This window comes from Apodemus sylvaticus, chromosome 7 (assembly GCF_947179515.1).
Source record: "Apodemus sylvaticus chromosome 7, mApoSyl1.1, whole genome shotgun sequence".
Classification (NCBI taxonomy): Eukaryota; Metazoa; Chordata; class Mammalia; order Rodentia; family Muridae; genus Apodemus; species Apodemus sylvaticus.
Genome location: NC_067478.1, coordinates 112814520 through 112830250, shown reverse-complemented (window position 1 = coordinate 112830250; position 15731 = coordinate 112814520). Strand labels below are relative to the sequence as shown.

At 44.8% G+C, this 15731-nt stretch overlaps 1 protein-coding gene across 10 annotated transcripts in view; it reads left to right on the top strand.

Moving 5' to 3' along the window:
- Nucleotides 1-15731, top strand: part of LOC127689375 (nucleolar and coiled-body phosphoprotein 1-like) — a 568994-nt gene that overhangs the window by 294960 nt on the left and 258303 nt on the right. For 2 of the 10 annotated variants that reach the window (XM_052188993.1, XM_052188985.1), the window contains exon 1: nt 13375-13466. The exons of 4 other annotated variants lie outside the window; for them this stretch is intronic. Coding sequence is in view for 1 of the 6 variants with exons in the window: in XM_052188977.1 (XP_052044937.1) it covers nt 13028-13154; nt 13374-13466 (220 nt within the window). In the remaining 5 variants the exon portion in view is untranslated. Of the gene's footprint in view, nt 1-2139; nt 2780-13027; nt 13155-13373; nt 13467-15731 lie in introns of those variants that run through there. 4 more of the 10 variants (XM_052188977.1, XM_052188981.1, XM_052188979.1 and 1 more) reach the window with 4 other exon arrangements.

The following is a 15731-nucleotide window of genomic DNA, read 5'->3' as shown; positions in this document are numbered from 1 at the left end:
GCGAGCGGCCCAAGACCCCACACACCCCAGAGAGGGGCCGAGGCACCCATCCGCACGCGCACAAGCACCGGGCATACATACAACGAGCGAGCGTGCACGTCGCCCCCCAGACACACAGGCTCTTCACTCCTCCACACCTCTTTCTCGTTCCCCTTTGGCATCGGGAGAACCGGAACGACGCCCACACCGGGCGCGGAGCGGGAAAGAGGACGGTGATCGCGGTGGGACGGTGGCCGAAAGAGAAGCGACGGGCGACGGTCACCCACGGGAGCGGCGATCCAGCCCGCCCAACACCACCGGACTGACGGGGAGGGAAGGCGCGGAGCGGGCGGGCGGGCAAGAGGCGGCGGGGGTGGAACCGGGAAGCCCACCCGTCGCAACCCGAGGACGCACGCCACGAGACGGACACGCACGCTCCGGACGCGATAAGCCAGGTGACCACTGGCCGCGCCGCGCAAACGCGCCAGCACGGATGCCGCGGAGCTCATGGGCGGGCGGACCCCGCGGCGGGGCCCCCAGCACGTGACAGCGAGTCGTGATGTGGGGGAACGGTGGGAAAAGACGCCCCTGACCCTCCGGGAGGGGGCTCGGAAGACCACGAGCAGGCGGGAGAGAACGCAGCAACGGGGGATGGACGGCGGGAGGCAGGACAGCGACCAGCCCCCGGCGAGAAGCGGAGGAGGGATGACCGACCGCGAACTCGTGGCCGCGTCGTCGCGTGAGTCGGAGGAGGAGGAGGGGAGGTCGACGAGCGACTCTGACCCCCGCCGAGAGTGGAGCGAGGGGGGGGAAGCCGAGCCCTCAGAGGAAGGCCCGCCCTCGGGGACAGGGGGAAGACATCGACCGGAGCCCCCACCGCCACGCCGGGACACTGCGCGCGGGTTCATCACACTGCCCGGGCACCCACCTTGGCGCCCCGGCAGACCCCCAGCGCACCTCGCCAAGGAGGACGGCAGGGCCCTGCATTCACCTAGGCCGACAGACCCACCACCGACGGGACGACAACCACTAGCCTCTTCTCCAATCCCTCGCGGGGGAACGTCCCCTTCGCACACATCCTCACACACTACGCAAGACACGGCCAGGGACGCGGGGCCGGGACGCCCCTCCGAACCGCCGCGCCGGACGCGGCCGACCGCCGATCCCTCAAAACACGCCCGCCCCCAAGAGCGAGATCAACCCCGCAAGACACAGGCCCTCCTTAGCCCCAAGGAGGGGAGGGAGAGTCCCGCGATCCCCCCGTTCGTGGGATCGCCACCGAGGAAGCGGGGTCGAGGCGACAACCGCACAGTCCAAGAGCACACAGCACGCACCACGCGCGGCACGCCCGTATCGCGGTAGCAGGACCAAGAAGTGCACGCGACGGAAGGCACGGGGATGAACCCGAGACGAGTGGGACCGGATGCCCACCGCCACCCTTCCGTTTCCCGTCCCGCAACGACCCTCGGTGGGAGGGGGTACCGCGCACGCGGGCGTGTGCACGGGGCCCTTCCCCGCCACCGACCACCACCGACTCTCAACAGCTCCGCACCAGCTGCGGGACGACAAGCTCTGCCCCGCGTGATCCCTCCCCAAACTCGGAGCCGGGAGGCGCGGGCCGCTGTAGACAAGAGAGCAAACGCTGCGCGCAGAAAAGGCGGGTGGGTCGCAGGCGGGCAACTCGAGGGGACCATCCGGGAGGAACCACTCGAGGTCATAGCACACCCTTCCGAAGATAGCTAGAGAAGGAGACTTTCTCACCGAGGGCGGGACGGACCCAACGCGGCGAGCTGCGGGAACCGAGAGCTGCAATGCTGCAAGCACAGTGTGGGGAACAAGACCCACAGGCAGCAGGGTGTACGCGGGGGGGGGGGGGGGGGGGGCTGCGGTATCGGTAAGGGTATTCTGAGCATCAGCGGACAGAGGAGACCTGCGACAGGAACCTTCCCCCCCCCCAGGAGCCAGGCCTCGCAAAGCTCACCCGGAGAGCATAGAGTCCACTTCAAATTAAAGAGGCCAGCAGCGAAACGCTCAGCACCACCCTACGCGCACACCTACGGATGAAGGCGGGAAGCGGTGCGCGGGGTGGGCGCTCACCCAGCGAGGAAGGGTCCCTGCTTCCTCTCGCTCAGGCATCAGACGCCTCGTTTCTACCGCCTCGACCCCCCTTTTTCTTCACCAGGCGTCTCGGACTAGAACCGACAGAATGGGAACAAAACAACACAGCCAGACGGAGCACGGGAGGCACGCCAGGGAACGGGAAGCGCCACCGCCGACTCGGAAGCGGGCACCTTTGGGGTTAAAGCCCGGAATGCTCCAGGAGCACCGCGAGTTAAGCAGAGGCAAAGCGCGCGCGCGCACACCGCACGGGAAGGGTATGCACCGCAACGGACCAGCAGCCCTCCCCGGCTCGGAAAGAACTGGGTCACAAACGAAAACACGAACCGAGTGAGGCGCATCAGGACAACCAAACCTGCCTGACACGTCCACGAGGACCCCCGCGAACCACAGCCGGAGGTGCGCGCAGGTCAGCGGCTCGGACCGGACAGCCGCACCCCTGCCTTCCCCACACCACCGACACCAGATGGGGAGGAGAGACGCAGGGCCCGCTGGCAGAATGAGAAGAGCGAGCGGTCGCCACTCGCCATGAATGACCATTCGCCATGAATGTCCGTCCCTCGCATGCCTCAGCTTAGGCCCCGGCCCTAAGAGAACACAGGAGCACCACATGGATCCAAGGGGTGAGCAATGTTTTACAGCCCTTAAAGTTGACCTCAGGATGCCGAACACTGCTGATCAGGTGAGGTCGCCTTCATCATCTTCCTCTGTAGCTTCTCTAGCCATGTAGATGTCACAGTCAGAGTCATCACTGTGGGTGTGAGATGTGAAAGCCCTTGTGAACCAGAGAGGCACAAATCCTCACTTAGTGAAAATCTTTGTGATCATTTCATGTTTTTGAGCTGACTTCTTGGTAAAACATAAGTTTTTTCTTGTGAAGGTTGTTAACAGCTTGTTCCAGAAACAGAAACATCAGCAACTGTTGCTCATCTGTGAGTTTGTGATTGATGACTTCTCTTTAGCTTGCTGTTGTCTTGTCAGAATCTTTTAAAGACATTTGAGGTTGATGATTTCTCCTTTCTCCAAGGTAATGTAGATATCACATTCTAGGACGATAAACTCTATCCTGTATGGATGAAAATTCATGGTCAATAATAGCTGATAGTTCCATGTTCTGTGTGTCTAGTATGTGATATCTTCAGAAATGGGGTATTCAAGTTATAGAGGGGAATAGGGGGAGGGAAGAGCACTTATGGGACATTTGTGGTGTAGGAAGCCAGCAAAGGGGAAATCATTTGAAATGTAAATAAAAATATATCAAATAATAAACAAACAAACAAATAAATAAATAAATAAAAAGTCTTTAAAAAATAGGGCAGAGGAATGTCTTCTTGGGCATCAGTGGGAGGAGCGGTCTTTGGTCACGTAAAGGCTCAATAAAGGCCCCAACAAAGGGAAAAGGAGGGGGGAGAGTTGGGGCGAAGGCAAGAGTGTCTCAGGTAGAGGGGCATGTACATGGAGGCAGGGGGTGGGAGGAGGGGTAGGGAATTGTTGGGGAGGGGGGCTTTTGGGAAGGGGGGCTTTTGGGAAGGGGGAAATTGGGAAAATTTTACCATTGGCAATGTAAATGAAGAAGATACTCAATAAAAAAAATTAAAAAAAGAAATTCTTAGACAAATGGATGGAATTAGAAAATATCATCCTGAGATAACCCAATCACAAAAGAGTATACATGGTATCCACTCACTAATAAGTGGATATTAGGCCAGAAGTTCAGAATACCCAAGATACAATTCACAGACCACATGAAGCTCAAGAAGAAGGAAGAAGAAAGTGTGGATACTTCAGTCCTTCTTGGAAGGGGGAACAAAATACCCATGGGAGAGATATAGAGGAAACATGTGGAGTAGAGATGGAAGGAAAGGCCATCCAGAGACTGCCCTACCTGGGGATCCATCCCATATACAGTTACCACACCCAGACACTATTGCAGATGCCAACAAGTGCTTGCTGACAGGAGCCTGATATAGCTGTTTCCTGAGAAGCTCTGCCAGTGACTGACAAATACGGAGGTGGGTGATCTCATGCAACCATTGGACTGATTACAAGGTCTCCAATGGAGGAGCTAGAGAAAAGACCAAAGGAGCTGAAGGAGCTTGCAACCCCATAGGAGGAACAAAAATATGAACCAACCAGTATCCCGAGAGCTCACAGTGACTAAACCACCAACCAAAGAGTACACATGGAGGGTGCACATGGAGGTACACCAGCAAGAGTACCATGGCTCCAGCTGCATATGTAGCAGCAGATGGCCTTGCTGGACATCAAAGGGAGAAGAGGCCCTTGGTCCTGTGAAGGCTTGATTCCCCAGTGTAGGGGAATGTAAGGACAGGGAAGTGGGAGTGGGTGGGTTGGTGAGCAAAGAGAGGGGGAATGGTATAGGATGTTTTCAGAGGATAAACCAAGAAAGGGGATAACATTTGAAGTATAAATAAAGAAAATATCTAATAATTAAAAAAAGAAAAAGAAAAAGCAAGAAAATAATCTTCTTTTAACTCACCCAAAAGATGATAACCACACAAACATAAAAATCACATCAAAAACAGCAGCAAGCAACAATCACTATTCCTTAATATCTCTTAACATCAATGTAGTCAATTCCCCAATAAAAAAGACATAGACTAACAGGCTGGATTCATAAACAAGACCCAACATTTTCCTGCAGACAGGAAACGCATCTCAGTGTCAAAGATAAACACTACCTAAGTGTAAAAGGCTGGAAAACAGTTCTCCAAGCAAATGGTTGAGGGAAACAAGCTGGAGTGGCCATTCTAATATCAGATAAAATAGACTTTCAGCCAAAAGTCATCAAAAAAAGATACAGAAGGTGACTTTATATTCATCAGAGGAAGAATCTACAAAGAAGAACTCTCAATTTTGGACATCTATACCCCAAATACAAGGGCACCTGCATTCGTAAAGGAAACCTTACTAAAGCTTAAAGCACACATTGCACCACACACAATAATTGCGGGGAATTAAACACCCCATTCTCTTCAATGGACAGGTCAGGGAAGCACAACCAAAATGGAGTCACAGTTAAACTAACAGAAGCTTTGGACCAAATGGATTTAGTACATGTCTATAGAACATTTCATACTTAATCAAAAGAATATACCTTCTACTCAGCATCTCATGGTACCTTCTTCAAAATAGACCATATAATTGTTCACAAAACAGACCTCAACAGATATAAGAAAATCAAAATAAGTCCATGCCTCCTATCAGATCACTGTGGAATAAGGGTGGTCTTCAATAGCAACAAAAACAACAGAAAGCCCACATACCCAAGAAAACTGAACAATTCTCTACTCAACGGTAGCTTGGTCAAGGAAGAAATAAGGAAAAAATAAAAGACTTTTTAGAATTTAATGAAAATGAAGGCACAACATACCCAAATTTATGGGATAGAATTTCTGATTTGGTCACAAGATCCAATAACTTTTTGTTTTGTTTTGTTTTTGAGACAGGTTTTTCTGTATAGCCCTGGTTGTCCTGGAACTCACTCTGTAGACCCAGCTGGCCTCAAACTCAGAAATCAACCTGCCTCTGCCTCCCAAGTGCTCCAAGAATTTGCTAGCAAGTTCTCTGGGACATTGACCCTTCCTTTACTTAAAAGTTTGGTATGAATTGCTTTAGTAATGCAGGACATTTCATTTTTTTCTTTTTTTAATTTATTCAATTTATGTTTTATTTACATTTCAAATGATTTCCCCTTTTTTTACCTCTCCACTCCCTGAAAGTCCCACAAGCCCTCTTCCCTCCACCTATTCCCCCATCCACCCCTTCCCACTACCCTGTTCTGGTATTCCCCTATACTACTGCACTGAATCCTTCCAGAACCAGGGGCCACTCCTCCGTTACTCTTGGACATCATTTAATATGTGGATTATGTCTTGGGTATTCCACGTTTCTAGGCTAATATCTACGTATCAATGAGTGCATACCATGACTGATCTTTTGAGACTTGGTTGCCTCACTTAGTATGATTAAAGATTATACAAAATTCAAATTATTATTTTTGTATGCAATTTATTCAAGAGCTTCTTTAACTTACAATTCAGTTACCTCCAGAGCATGCCTGGTGGTACACACCTTTAATCCAACACTTAGGAGGCAGAGGTTGGCAGATCTCTGTGGCGCTAAATCCAGTTTGATACATTCAGTGAGTTTTAGGATAGCCAGGGCTATGTAGAGAGACCCTGTCTCAAGCAAACAGATTAAAATAAGACTTAGTTACCATTTTATTAACATCATATTCAGGCCTGCAGTCATCTCAAGTTCCACTTGAGCTGTATCCTGGTTTCCAAGATTATTCCCATGGCTCCTTCTACAGCCCAACCTGCAAATGGCATTTGGTTCCCTTCAGGCCAAATGATAAACGAAGAGGAAGAAAGAATGCACAAATAGAGGCTAAAGGTACAGTTTCTTTATAAGACAGTCCTCAAAATGACACTTCGTTACTTTATTTGTTAGGAGTAAGTTATTAAGAGCCAGGCCTGGTGGTGCACACCTTAAATATCAGCACTTGAGAGGTTGAAGACAAGCGGATCCCCTGTAAGTGTGAGGCCCTTAGGTCTTTCACTCTATAAACGGAAACATTTCCATTTAGATTATAGTGAATATTTAGTTTATAGTGAAAAATTCATCTTAATAGTGTGTAATGTATCATCAACTCAGGGCAGGGGCTGTTTTAATATGTTTAGGTTTTGTTTGACTCCTGAGTATGTCTCCCACCTCCTCGCTACTGCCCACCCCCCCCCTCCCCCCCCCACCCCCCCCCCCCCCCCCCCCGTTGAGACAGGGGTTTTTCTGTTTAGTTCTGGCTGTCCTGGCATTCACTCTGTTGACCAGGCTGGCTTCAAACCCCTGTTTCTGCCTCTGGAGTGCTGGGATTAAAGGCATGTGCCACCACATTCAGTTTGAATTTTTTTATTCAATTGACCATTTAAAAAAATTATTTCAATTTTAGTAAGTAATTTGTTTTCATTTCAAATTCCAGTTATTTCTAAACAGTATTGGCAACATGCAACATAACTTTTGTCTCTTGTCAATCCACATAGTTTCTTGTGGCTTCCTCCTATTACAATCTAGATCCAAAATGGTTGGTTCTTGGTAGTATTCTGTCTAAGCTCCACCCTACATTTACCTGGCAACAGCCAGTATGCCCCGCCCCATAGACCTGGCCCACTATAAAAGGGGCTACTTGCCCCTCCTCCCCTCTCTCTGTCTTAGCTCTCTTTCATCCCACTCTCACCTCTCTGCCCCTTGGGCTCTCCTCCCCTCCCCCTCTCTCCATGTGGTCATGGCTGGCCTCTAACTCCCTACCTCTGCCCTGAATAAACTCCATTCTATACCATGCCTGTGTGCATGTGGTCTCTCAGGGGGAAGAGGTGCTTGGACAGGGGCCCACCTGGGCGCCCCTTCCCCCACACCACAGTGCCACACTCCCTTAACCCCCATTCTCTCTTTTTAAGCCCCTTTCATTGTTGCATTGACCTTTCAGTTCTATTTCAAAATGAACTTGAAAATTACTGTGTGCTGTAATCAGAATGCTCAATTTGATGATACACTGGTGATGCAAATGGTTCATAGGCTTTGGGAAACATGAAGCATTCAGCTTCCTGCACTGCTGTACAGCCAGAAGAGAGCTCCAGTCCTTAGTATGCTCTGAGATCTCAGCATAACTGAGTCCTGGACAGAAATACTATTCAGGCTGTAAAACTCAGCATGTAGACAGCACCATCTGTCAAACCTATAACAAAAGGCTAATCTGTCATGGGAAAGTATCTAAATGTAGTAAACTTAACTTTTGGCTTCTGTAGTTCTGCCTTCTAGCTAATTGTTCTTATCTGAAGTTTATCAATCCAGGACATGGATTTTGTGGGGCTTCTCTGAGATCCTGAACACCAAGGGTAGTTGCAGTCTGGCAAATAAGGGTTTTTCTTGGCTTAAACCCATGTCTGAGCAGTCTTCTCTGGTGACTACCCTACAACAGATATCTCAAAGATTTTCTCTGGCTCTATGTCTCCCACAGATATTTGGTGTGATTGTAGGATGAACACACAGGAGCTCCTTCTCAGGTTCTATACTACTTTGGGAAACTTGGGAGTTCACATGAGAGAAAGGTGAAGGAATTTCGCATTGTGGTTAGTAGATAGGCACCTCTTCTGAACCATGAAGTCCACTATTCCTGATAATTCCTGATAGTGGACCTGGGCGAAAATGTCCTTTTTTCCTTACCATAGTTTCCCAGAGGCTCCTGGGTAATGTAGTCCTTAACATACAAGGCCCGCCCACACAGGTTCAGGTAAACAGCTCTGACATTTGGCTGATGGGCTTGTCTGCCCTGTGCTCTCTTGGCAACTACTGCTTAGAAAGTCGCTTCCTGGGTCTGTGCTGATGCCTTCACCTGAGCTGTGAGTTTCCTGCAAGGTTTCTGAAGGCGGGTGGGAAAAACGAGAAGAGGAGAGTGGTTGCGGGATCTTCAGAAGCTGGACCTGTGCCCTCTACCTCAGTGGAAACAGAAACATAAGTGGGTCTTGGAGGAGGCAGGCAGACCTCAGCAGCTCTGGGAAAGGAAGGTGACTATGATACTCATCGTTCCCACTGAGAACAGTTGGCCTGGACAGGGCTTTAATGGTCCCTTTATCCGAAGAGTGTGTTAGGAATGTTTGGATCTGTGATTCCAACTGTCCAAAAGAGCAGTTACAGAAAGAAGCTCTGCCAAGGAGGAGAGAGTCCAAGATGGTGACTTGGGGGTGAGGGCGGTCTGTGGATTGTCAGCACTGGGAAGCCTCCAATGTAAGCTCACATTCCAGCTCTCAGTAATGAAGAATCTTGTTACCTCCTTAGCATCCGTTTTGGGGAGGAGTTGGGGTGGAGAAAGACCATAAATTTGGGACCGGACTACAAAACTGGGAATTTTCACTAGCGTGACCCAGAAATCCCAAACAGAGAGCCTGGGAAAATTGTCTGTCCTGGAACTCACTCTGTAGACCAGGCTGGCTGAGAACTCAGAAATCTGACTGCTTCTGCATCCCAAGTGCTATGAATAATGGCATTTGCCACAACTGCCTGGCTATATCTAACTTCTTATAATACTTCTCTTTCCCCCACCTTTTTCAACACCCTTTCCCTTATCCGAGAAAGAAAGAAAGTGAAAATGAAAGGAAAAATAAATCCCTGAATCTAACCCTCCTATTTTGTCTCCTCCCTGTCCAAGACCATAATTATCTGCAACCATCCCCCTTTAAAAGACAACAAACATCTGACATATACTGAATGATGAAAATTCCTTTACCCCACTTCTTGGGAATGAGGTGAAGTTCGCTTATAGTTGCTTCCAGGTGATTTTACAAATAGAATTTGTTTTGGGGGCCCAAGATAATTTAAAAAGTGGTTAGTCCTAAGAAAGCTACCTGTAGCATTTGTTGTCCAGTCTCATATGCTGAGAAATTGCAGGCTTAAATGAAGTCCCAGTTGGAACCCTCTGAAAAGCTGGACCAAGTGAGATAGCTGTTCTGAAGTTGTCCCAGAAGCAAGACTTTAGAGAAACCAGCTTTGATGTAGTTGAGGTAGGATCAGGCAGGGAAATGGAATAGCAAGTCTCAGGATCTCAGCATCCTTGAGGGTGAATCTTGCCAGGACTGTATTCGTGGTTATTGTTGTTGTTGTTGTTGTTGTTGTTTTCTGTGAATGTAAAACTTTTAGAGGTAATATATATTTCTATATTAATATAATGTATGGAATGTGCAGCACGCAAAGACCAGTTAAAGATGATTTTTTGCTTCTTGTTTGAGCAGGTGACAGACAACTGTCTTTGTTTATGAGCTAGTTTGACCATATAACCAAACTGCAATTTAAATCTTCATTCTTGCCATATAAAAGGATGGAATGATGAATCTTGAATACTCCGTAGCCAATAAGATCCCTTGGCTATGCCTAGCTGAAGTTCTTGTTAAAGACATTTTTATGTCATGCCAGTGTCCGGGCTGATTCGTGTAGAGGGATGAGGAAATCATGTTACCGATTCTTTTTGGTTTTTTTGATTTCCTTTTTCCTATCTGTAGTCAAGATCTTCATGGGGTCTTCCTTTATCAAATCATATTTTTTTTATCAGTTTGAATGGAATCTATAATTTTTCTTCTCCTGTATGAACATATACAAAGTTTCTTCCCCAGAGTAACACATTTCATGCTCTCTATTTTGAGGTTAATATATCTTTGAAATAAACAGGCTGATATAATTCAGTTTTTTAATATAATCCAGTGTCTTAAGTGGCCATTGTTTTTATTTATTAGCATTTAAGTAATTTTAAGTTAATAAAGAATTTTGTAATCTATCTTTGGGTTCTTTGATAGTCCTTTCTGTTTACTAAGCATTTCTTTTAAAGTACAGTTGGACCTTTCAATAACTATTTGTTCTGTAGGATTGTTGGTATACCTGTAATATCCTTTCTATATTGATATGTAAATTTTTAAAAATTTTACTAGTGACATACTCTGGAGCATTGTCAGTTTTAATTTGTATAGGTATACCCATAATTGCCATAACTTCTTCATTTTTTTATTTTTTATTTTCTATATTCTTTGTTTACCTGTAATTCAAATGATTTCCCCTTTCCCAGTTCCCCCACCCCCCATAATTCAGATAAGCCCTCTTCCCTCTGCCCATTTCCCAAACAACCCCCTCCCAGTTCTCTGTCCTGGTAATTCTCTATATTGCTGCATCAAGTCTTTCCAGGACCGGGGCCTTCTCCTTCCTTCTTTTTGGGAATGATTTGATATGTGAATTGCATCTTGGGTATTCAGAGCTTTTGGGCTAATATCCACTTCTCAGTGACTGCATTCCATGTGTGTTCTTTTGTGAATGGGTTACCTCACTTGGGATGATATTTTCCAGTTCCAACCATTTGCCTAAGAATTTCATGAATTCATTGTTTTTAATTGCTGAGTAGTATTCCATTGTATAAATATACCACATTTTCTATATTCATTCCTCCATTGAGGGGCATCTGGGTCCTTTCTATCTTCCTGCTATTATAAATAAGGCTGCTGTGAACATAGTGGAGCATGTGTCCTTATTGCATGCCCGGGAATCCTCTGGGTATATGGCCAGGAGTGGTATAACAGGGTCCTCCAGAAGTGTCATGCCAAGTTTTCTGAGGAACTGCCAGACTGATTTCCAGAGTGGTTGTACCAGCTTGCAATCCCACCAGCAGTGGAGGACTGTTCCTCTTTCTCCACATGATATTATTTCTAATAAACACATAATGGCAGAATCAGCCCACTTGTCGAATAAACAGAGAAATCAATTTGGAATCATCCTGGATAAGTTCAGCAGTTTCTATATGGAAAACAACACCTTCTGCATATTTAGAGTTAGTTACTATATTAAGAGATTTTTGAAAATCTTAATATTTTATAAGTATTTCATATGATTCTGATTTTATCCTGATTCCTAAGGATTTTTAACCACCTTACTTATATCTTCTGACTTATATACTGTCTTTCCTGAATTATTTTCATAAGTGTGAAATGTAAGTGCTCCAGAAATTAGAATTCTTGTTATTATACAAGGGAAAATCCAATTAGTTCTTTTTACTAATTGAAGCCACGTTCTTTTTGGGTATTTGTTAATTTCTTCTAAAAACCACTGCGGGCTCTTTGCCAAAGTTCATCTTTTGCCCATAGTGAGGCAATCTCAGCATTGGTAAAGGTGCCACAATTCTGGTGAATCCATTTCAGAGAGTTGACAAAGATACAATTTTCCCTTGGAATCAATTTAGAAACCTTTTCTGTATAGTTTTTTAATTTTTTGCTGTGTTTGTATACTAAAAATATCAATCCTAAGATTAAAATCTTCTCCCTGTGTAAGAATTCCTGTGGGAGAATGAGTAGAAGGGAAGACAGCCAGGATGCAGGTGATCCGTGGGTAACGTTCTAGATGTGTGTTCTAGAGTTTCTTCTCTGTAAGAGCCAACTCCTTTTCAGCCTCAGCTGATAATTTTTTTGGAGGCTATTTAAGTCTTTATCACTGTGTAAGGTATGAAATAACAAACTTTATGAGTTTCCAAATGCAAATAGATGAGACTTTTTCAATGTAACTCTTATCTAATATTTTTATAATTATTTCATAATTGTTCCTGCTGTGTTTTGTTTATTATAACAAAAGAGCCTTTTATTAGACAAAACGGAAATATAGACATGTTTCTGTACACTGTATAAAGTTTACCCTTGTGTAATTCAAATGCAGATTTCTCTGCCCTCATATCTTGTTTCAATCATGACACAGCACAATAATGCTTATACTAAGAATGTCCTGTATCAAGTTTCTGTAAACAATTCTTATCATTTATTCTCTTCCCAACAGTAAATGATGATCACCCAATGGCTGGACAGAATAGAGAATAGTGGGACATGAGCTATTAAGGTGCAGATTTAAAGAAATACTGATTTTTCTGTGTGATTATTGAGAAATAGTATGAAGTAAAGTAATACAGCCACTGGATTAATTCACAGATGTTATTTGTATTAAAGGTAATTCATATACACAAGAGAATAGGAATTATTATTGTACAACCCATACAACATGACATTAGTCAGGCTGCCTCAAACTCCTAGGACATAGAATGAGGCGAGGGTATGTTTATGTTGACATGAAGTCCTATCTGATTAAGACCTGGTTACCTGAGTAGTCTGGGTTCTCTTACACCAACAGTGAAGGTTTTAATTTTAATATTATCAGGTTGCACATTAATTAATTAATTGCATCAGGATTTTTTGTTTACTTTTTATACTACATAAACAAAGGTATATTATAATGTAAAATACATATGAGAGCCTTCTACCCCTTAAGAGATGCTTGTCTACAGATTTCTTTTTACAAGCTTAGAATAAATTGATTGAGGAAAAATGTGCTGTTACAGGAGATGGAGTCACTTGAGGATGTCACTGTTAAGTTCACCTGGGAGGAGTGGCAAAATCTCAACAATGCTCAGAAGATGCTATACAGGAATGTGATGCTGGAGACATATAGTAGCCTGCTGTCACTGGGTAAGTCTCAGGAGCAAGCACCTTCCCTGCAGTAAATATATGGGCACTTGTAAGGTTGAGGGCTAAGGTTCTAGCCCCTGTATGATTATTCACTGCTCTCTAGTGAAAGGTCCACGTTTGTATTTTAGTTGCCTAGATCATAAAAACCTGGATTTGTCTTTCTTCAAAGAACCTGATTAGCAAAATGTTTCCAAGTCCTATATTATTTCCTATTAACAGGGCAATACATCCCTAAACCTGAGTTGATCTTCAAATTGGAAGAGGGAGAGGAGCCATGGACAGCAGAAGAACCTGCAAACAAGACTCTGCCAGGTTGGTTGTTGGTCCATGTGGATGGGAGACCTTGTATAACAAAAGTTGGCCATATCATCAGTTTATCCCCCAGTTCCATATCTGAGGGCTCAAACATGTTTGTTGTGTAGTCTGCATGGACAGTTCTCTTGCATATGTTCCTGTATTTCAATTTGATGAAATAGTTTAGACCCTCCCCCAGCCCCCCATCTAACCTCTGACTTCTGTAATTTGATGTTTTTTTCTGGTACTTCTTCTTTTTCACAGTTTCAATTGCCTCTTGCACTCCAGGCTCATGGGGATTTTGTTTTCAGACAGATTTCATGTGCTTGTTTTTGTTTTAGCACATTCTCATGACCCAGATTGCAAGTACTGGTTCTTATATATATTTAATATAAATGAAAATGTAAAAGTAGCCAGGTGGTGATGGTACACAGCTTTAATTACAGTGCTTGGGAGGCAGAGTCAGGCAGATTTCTGAGTTCAAGGCCAGCTGGTCTACAGAGTGAGTTCCAGGACAGCCAGGGCTACACAGTGAAACCTTGTCTCAGTGAGGTAACCCAGTCTCAAAAGATCAATCTTGGTATGCACTCACTAATAAGTGGATATTAGCCTGGAAAACTGGAATACCCAAAACATAATCCACACATCAAATGAGGTACAAGAAGAACAGAGGAGTGGCCCCTGGCTCTGGAAAGTCACAGTGTAGCAGTATAGGGCAAAACCAGAACAGGGAAGTGGGAAGGGGTGGGTGGGAGAGTAGGGGGAGGGAAGGGGGCTTATGTGGCTTTTGTGGAGTGGGGGACCAGAAAAGGGGAAATCATTTGAAATGTAAATAAAAAATATATCAAATGAAATAAAAAATATTAAAAAAAAATAAAAAATGTAAAAGTAATGTCCTTACTTCATGGAATTAATTTCAACAAAGACAAATAAGTTTATTTATACTGAGGAGTCACAAACAAGTAAATGTAATGTTGAACCAGAGTATAATGAGTAACAGATAGTGTTTAAAGGTTTAGAGTATTTCACTTACGAAGTTGAGATAATACAGAAACAGATTTAGAAGTTAGGCTATGAGCTATGGTGTAAGACATCATAATGAAAACCCATAGGAAGGGGTGTTTTTATTTGAGAAAGAAATCAAGAGCTTTTTTGTTACATGGAGAAATGAGACTGGTTTTTCCTTTCCTTTCCTTTCCTTTCCTTTCCTTTCCTTTCCTTTCCTTTCCTTTCCTTTCCTTTCCTTTCCTTTCCTTTCCTTTCCTTTCCTTTCCTTTCCTTTCCTTTTTCCTTTCCTTTCCTTTCCTTTTTCCTTTCCTTTCCTTTCCTTTCCTTTCCTTTCCTTTCCTTTCCTTTCCTTTCCTTTCCTTTCCTTTCCTTTCCTTTCCTTTCCTTTCCTTTCCTTTCCTTTCCTTTCCTTTTTGTTTTTTGGTTTTTGGTTTTTCGAGGCAGGGTTTCTTTGTGTAGCCCTGGCTGTCATAGAACTCACTCTGTAGGCAAGGCTGGCCTCCAACTCAGAAATTCACCTGCCTCTGCCTCCCAAGTGCTGGGATTAAAGGCGTGCGCCACCACTGCCCAGCTTTTTTTTTTTTTTCTTTTAATTTTTTATATGTGACTTCCATTGGCCTTTTTTTCCCCTAAATTCTTTTTTTACATTCCAAATGCTTTCCCCTTTCCTGGTTCCCCACTCCCCATATGTCCCATAAGCCCTCTTATCTTCACCCATTCTCCAATCACCTCCCTCCTTTTCTCTGTCCTGGTATTCCCCTACAATTCTGGATCAAGAAGAACTCTCAATCCTGAACATCTATGCTCCAAATGCAAGGGCACCCTCTTTCATAAAAGAAACTTTACTAAATCTCAAAGCACACATTGCACGTAACACAATAATTGTGGGTGACTTCAACACTCCACTCTCCTCAATGGATCGATCAGGAAAATAGAAACTAAACAGGGACACAATGATATATATAAAACATTTCATCCTAAAACAAAAGAATATACCTTTTTCTCAGCACCTCATGGGACCTTCTCCAAAATCGATCATAAAATTGGTCACAAGACAAGCCTCAACAATTTTTTTATTATATGTAAGTACACTATAGCTGTCTTCAGACAACCTACAAGAGGGCATCAGATCTCATTACAGGTGGTTATGTGCCACCATGTAGTTTCTGGGATTTGCACTCAGGACTTTCAGAAAAGCAGTCAGTGCTCTTAACTAGTGAGCCATCTCTCCAGCCCCAAGAGACAGGTTTTCAAGTAGAAGAACTCAAGCTGCTT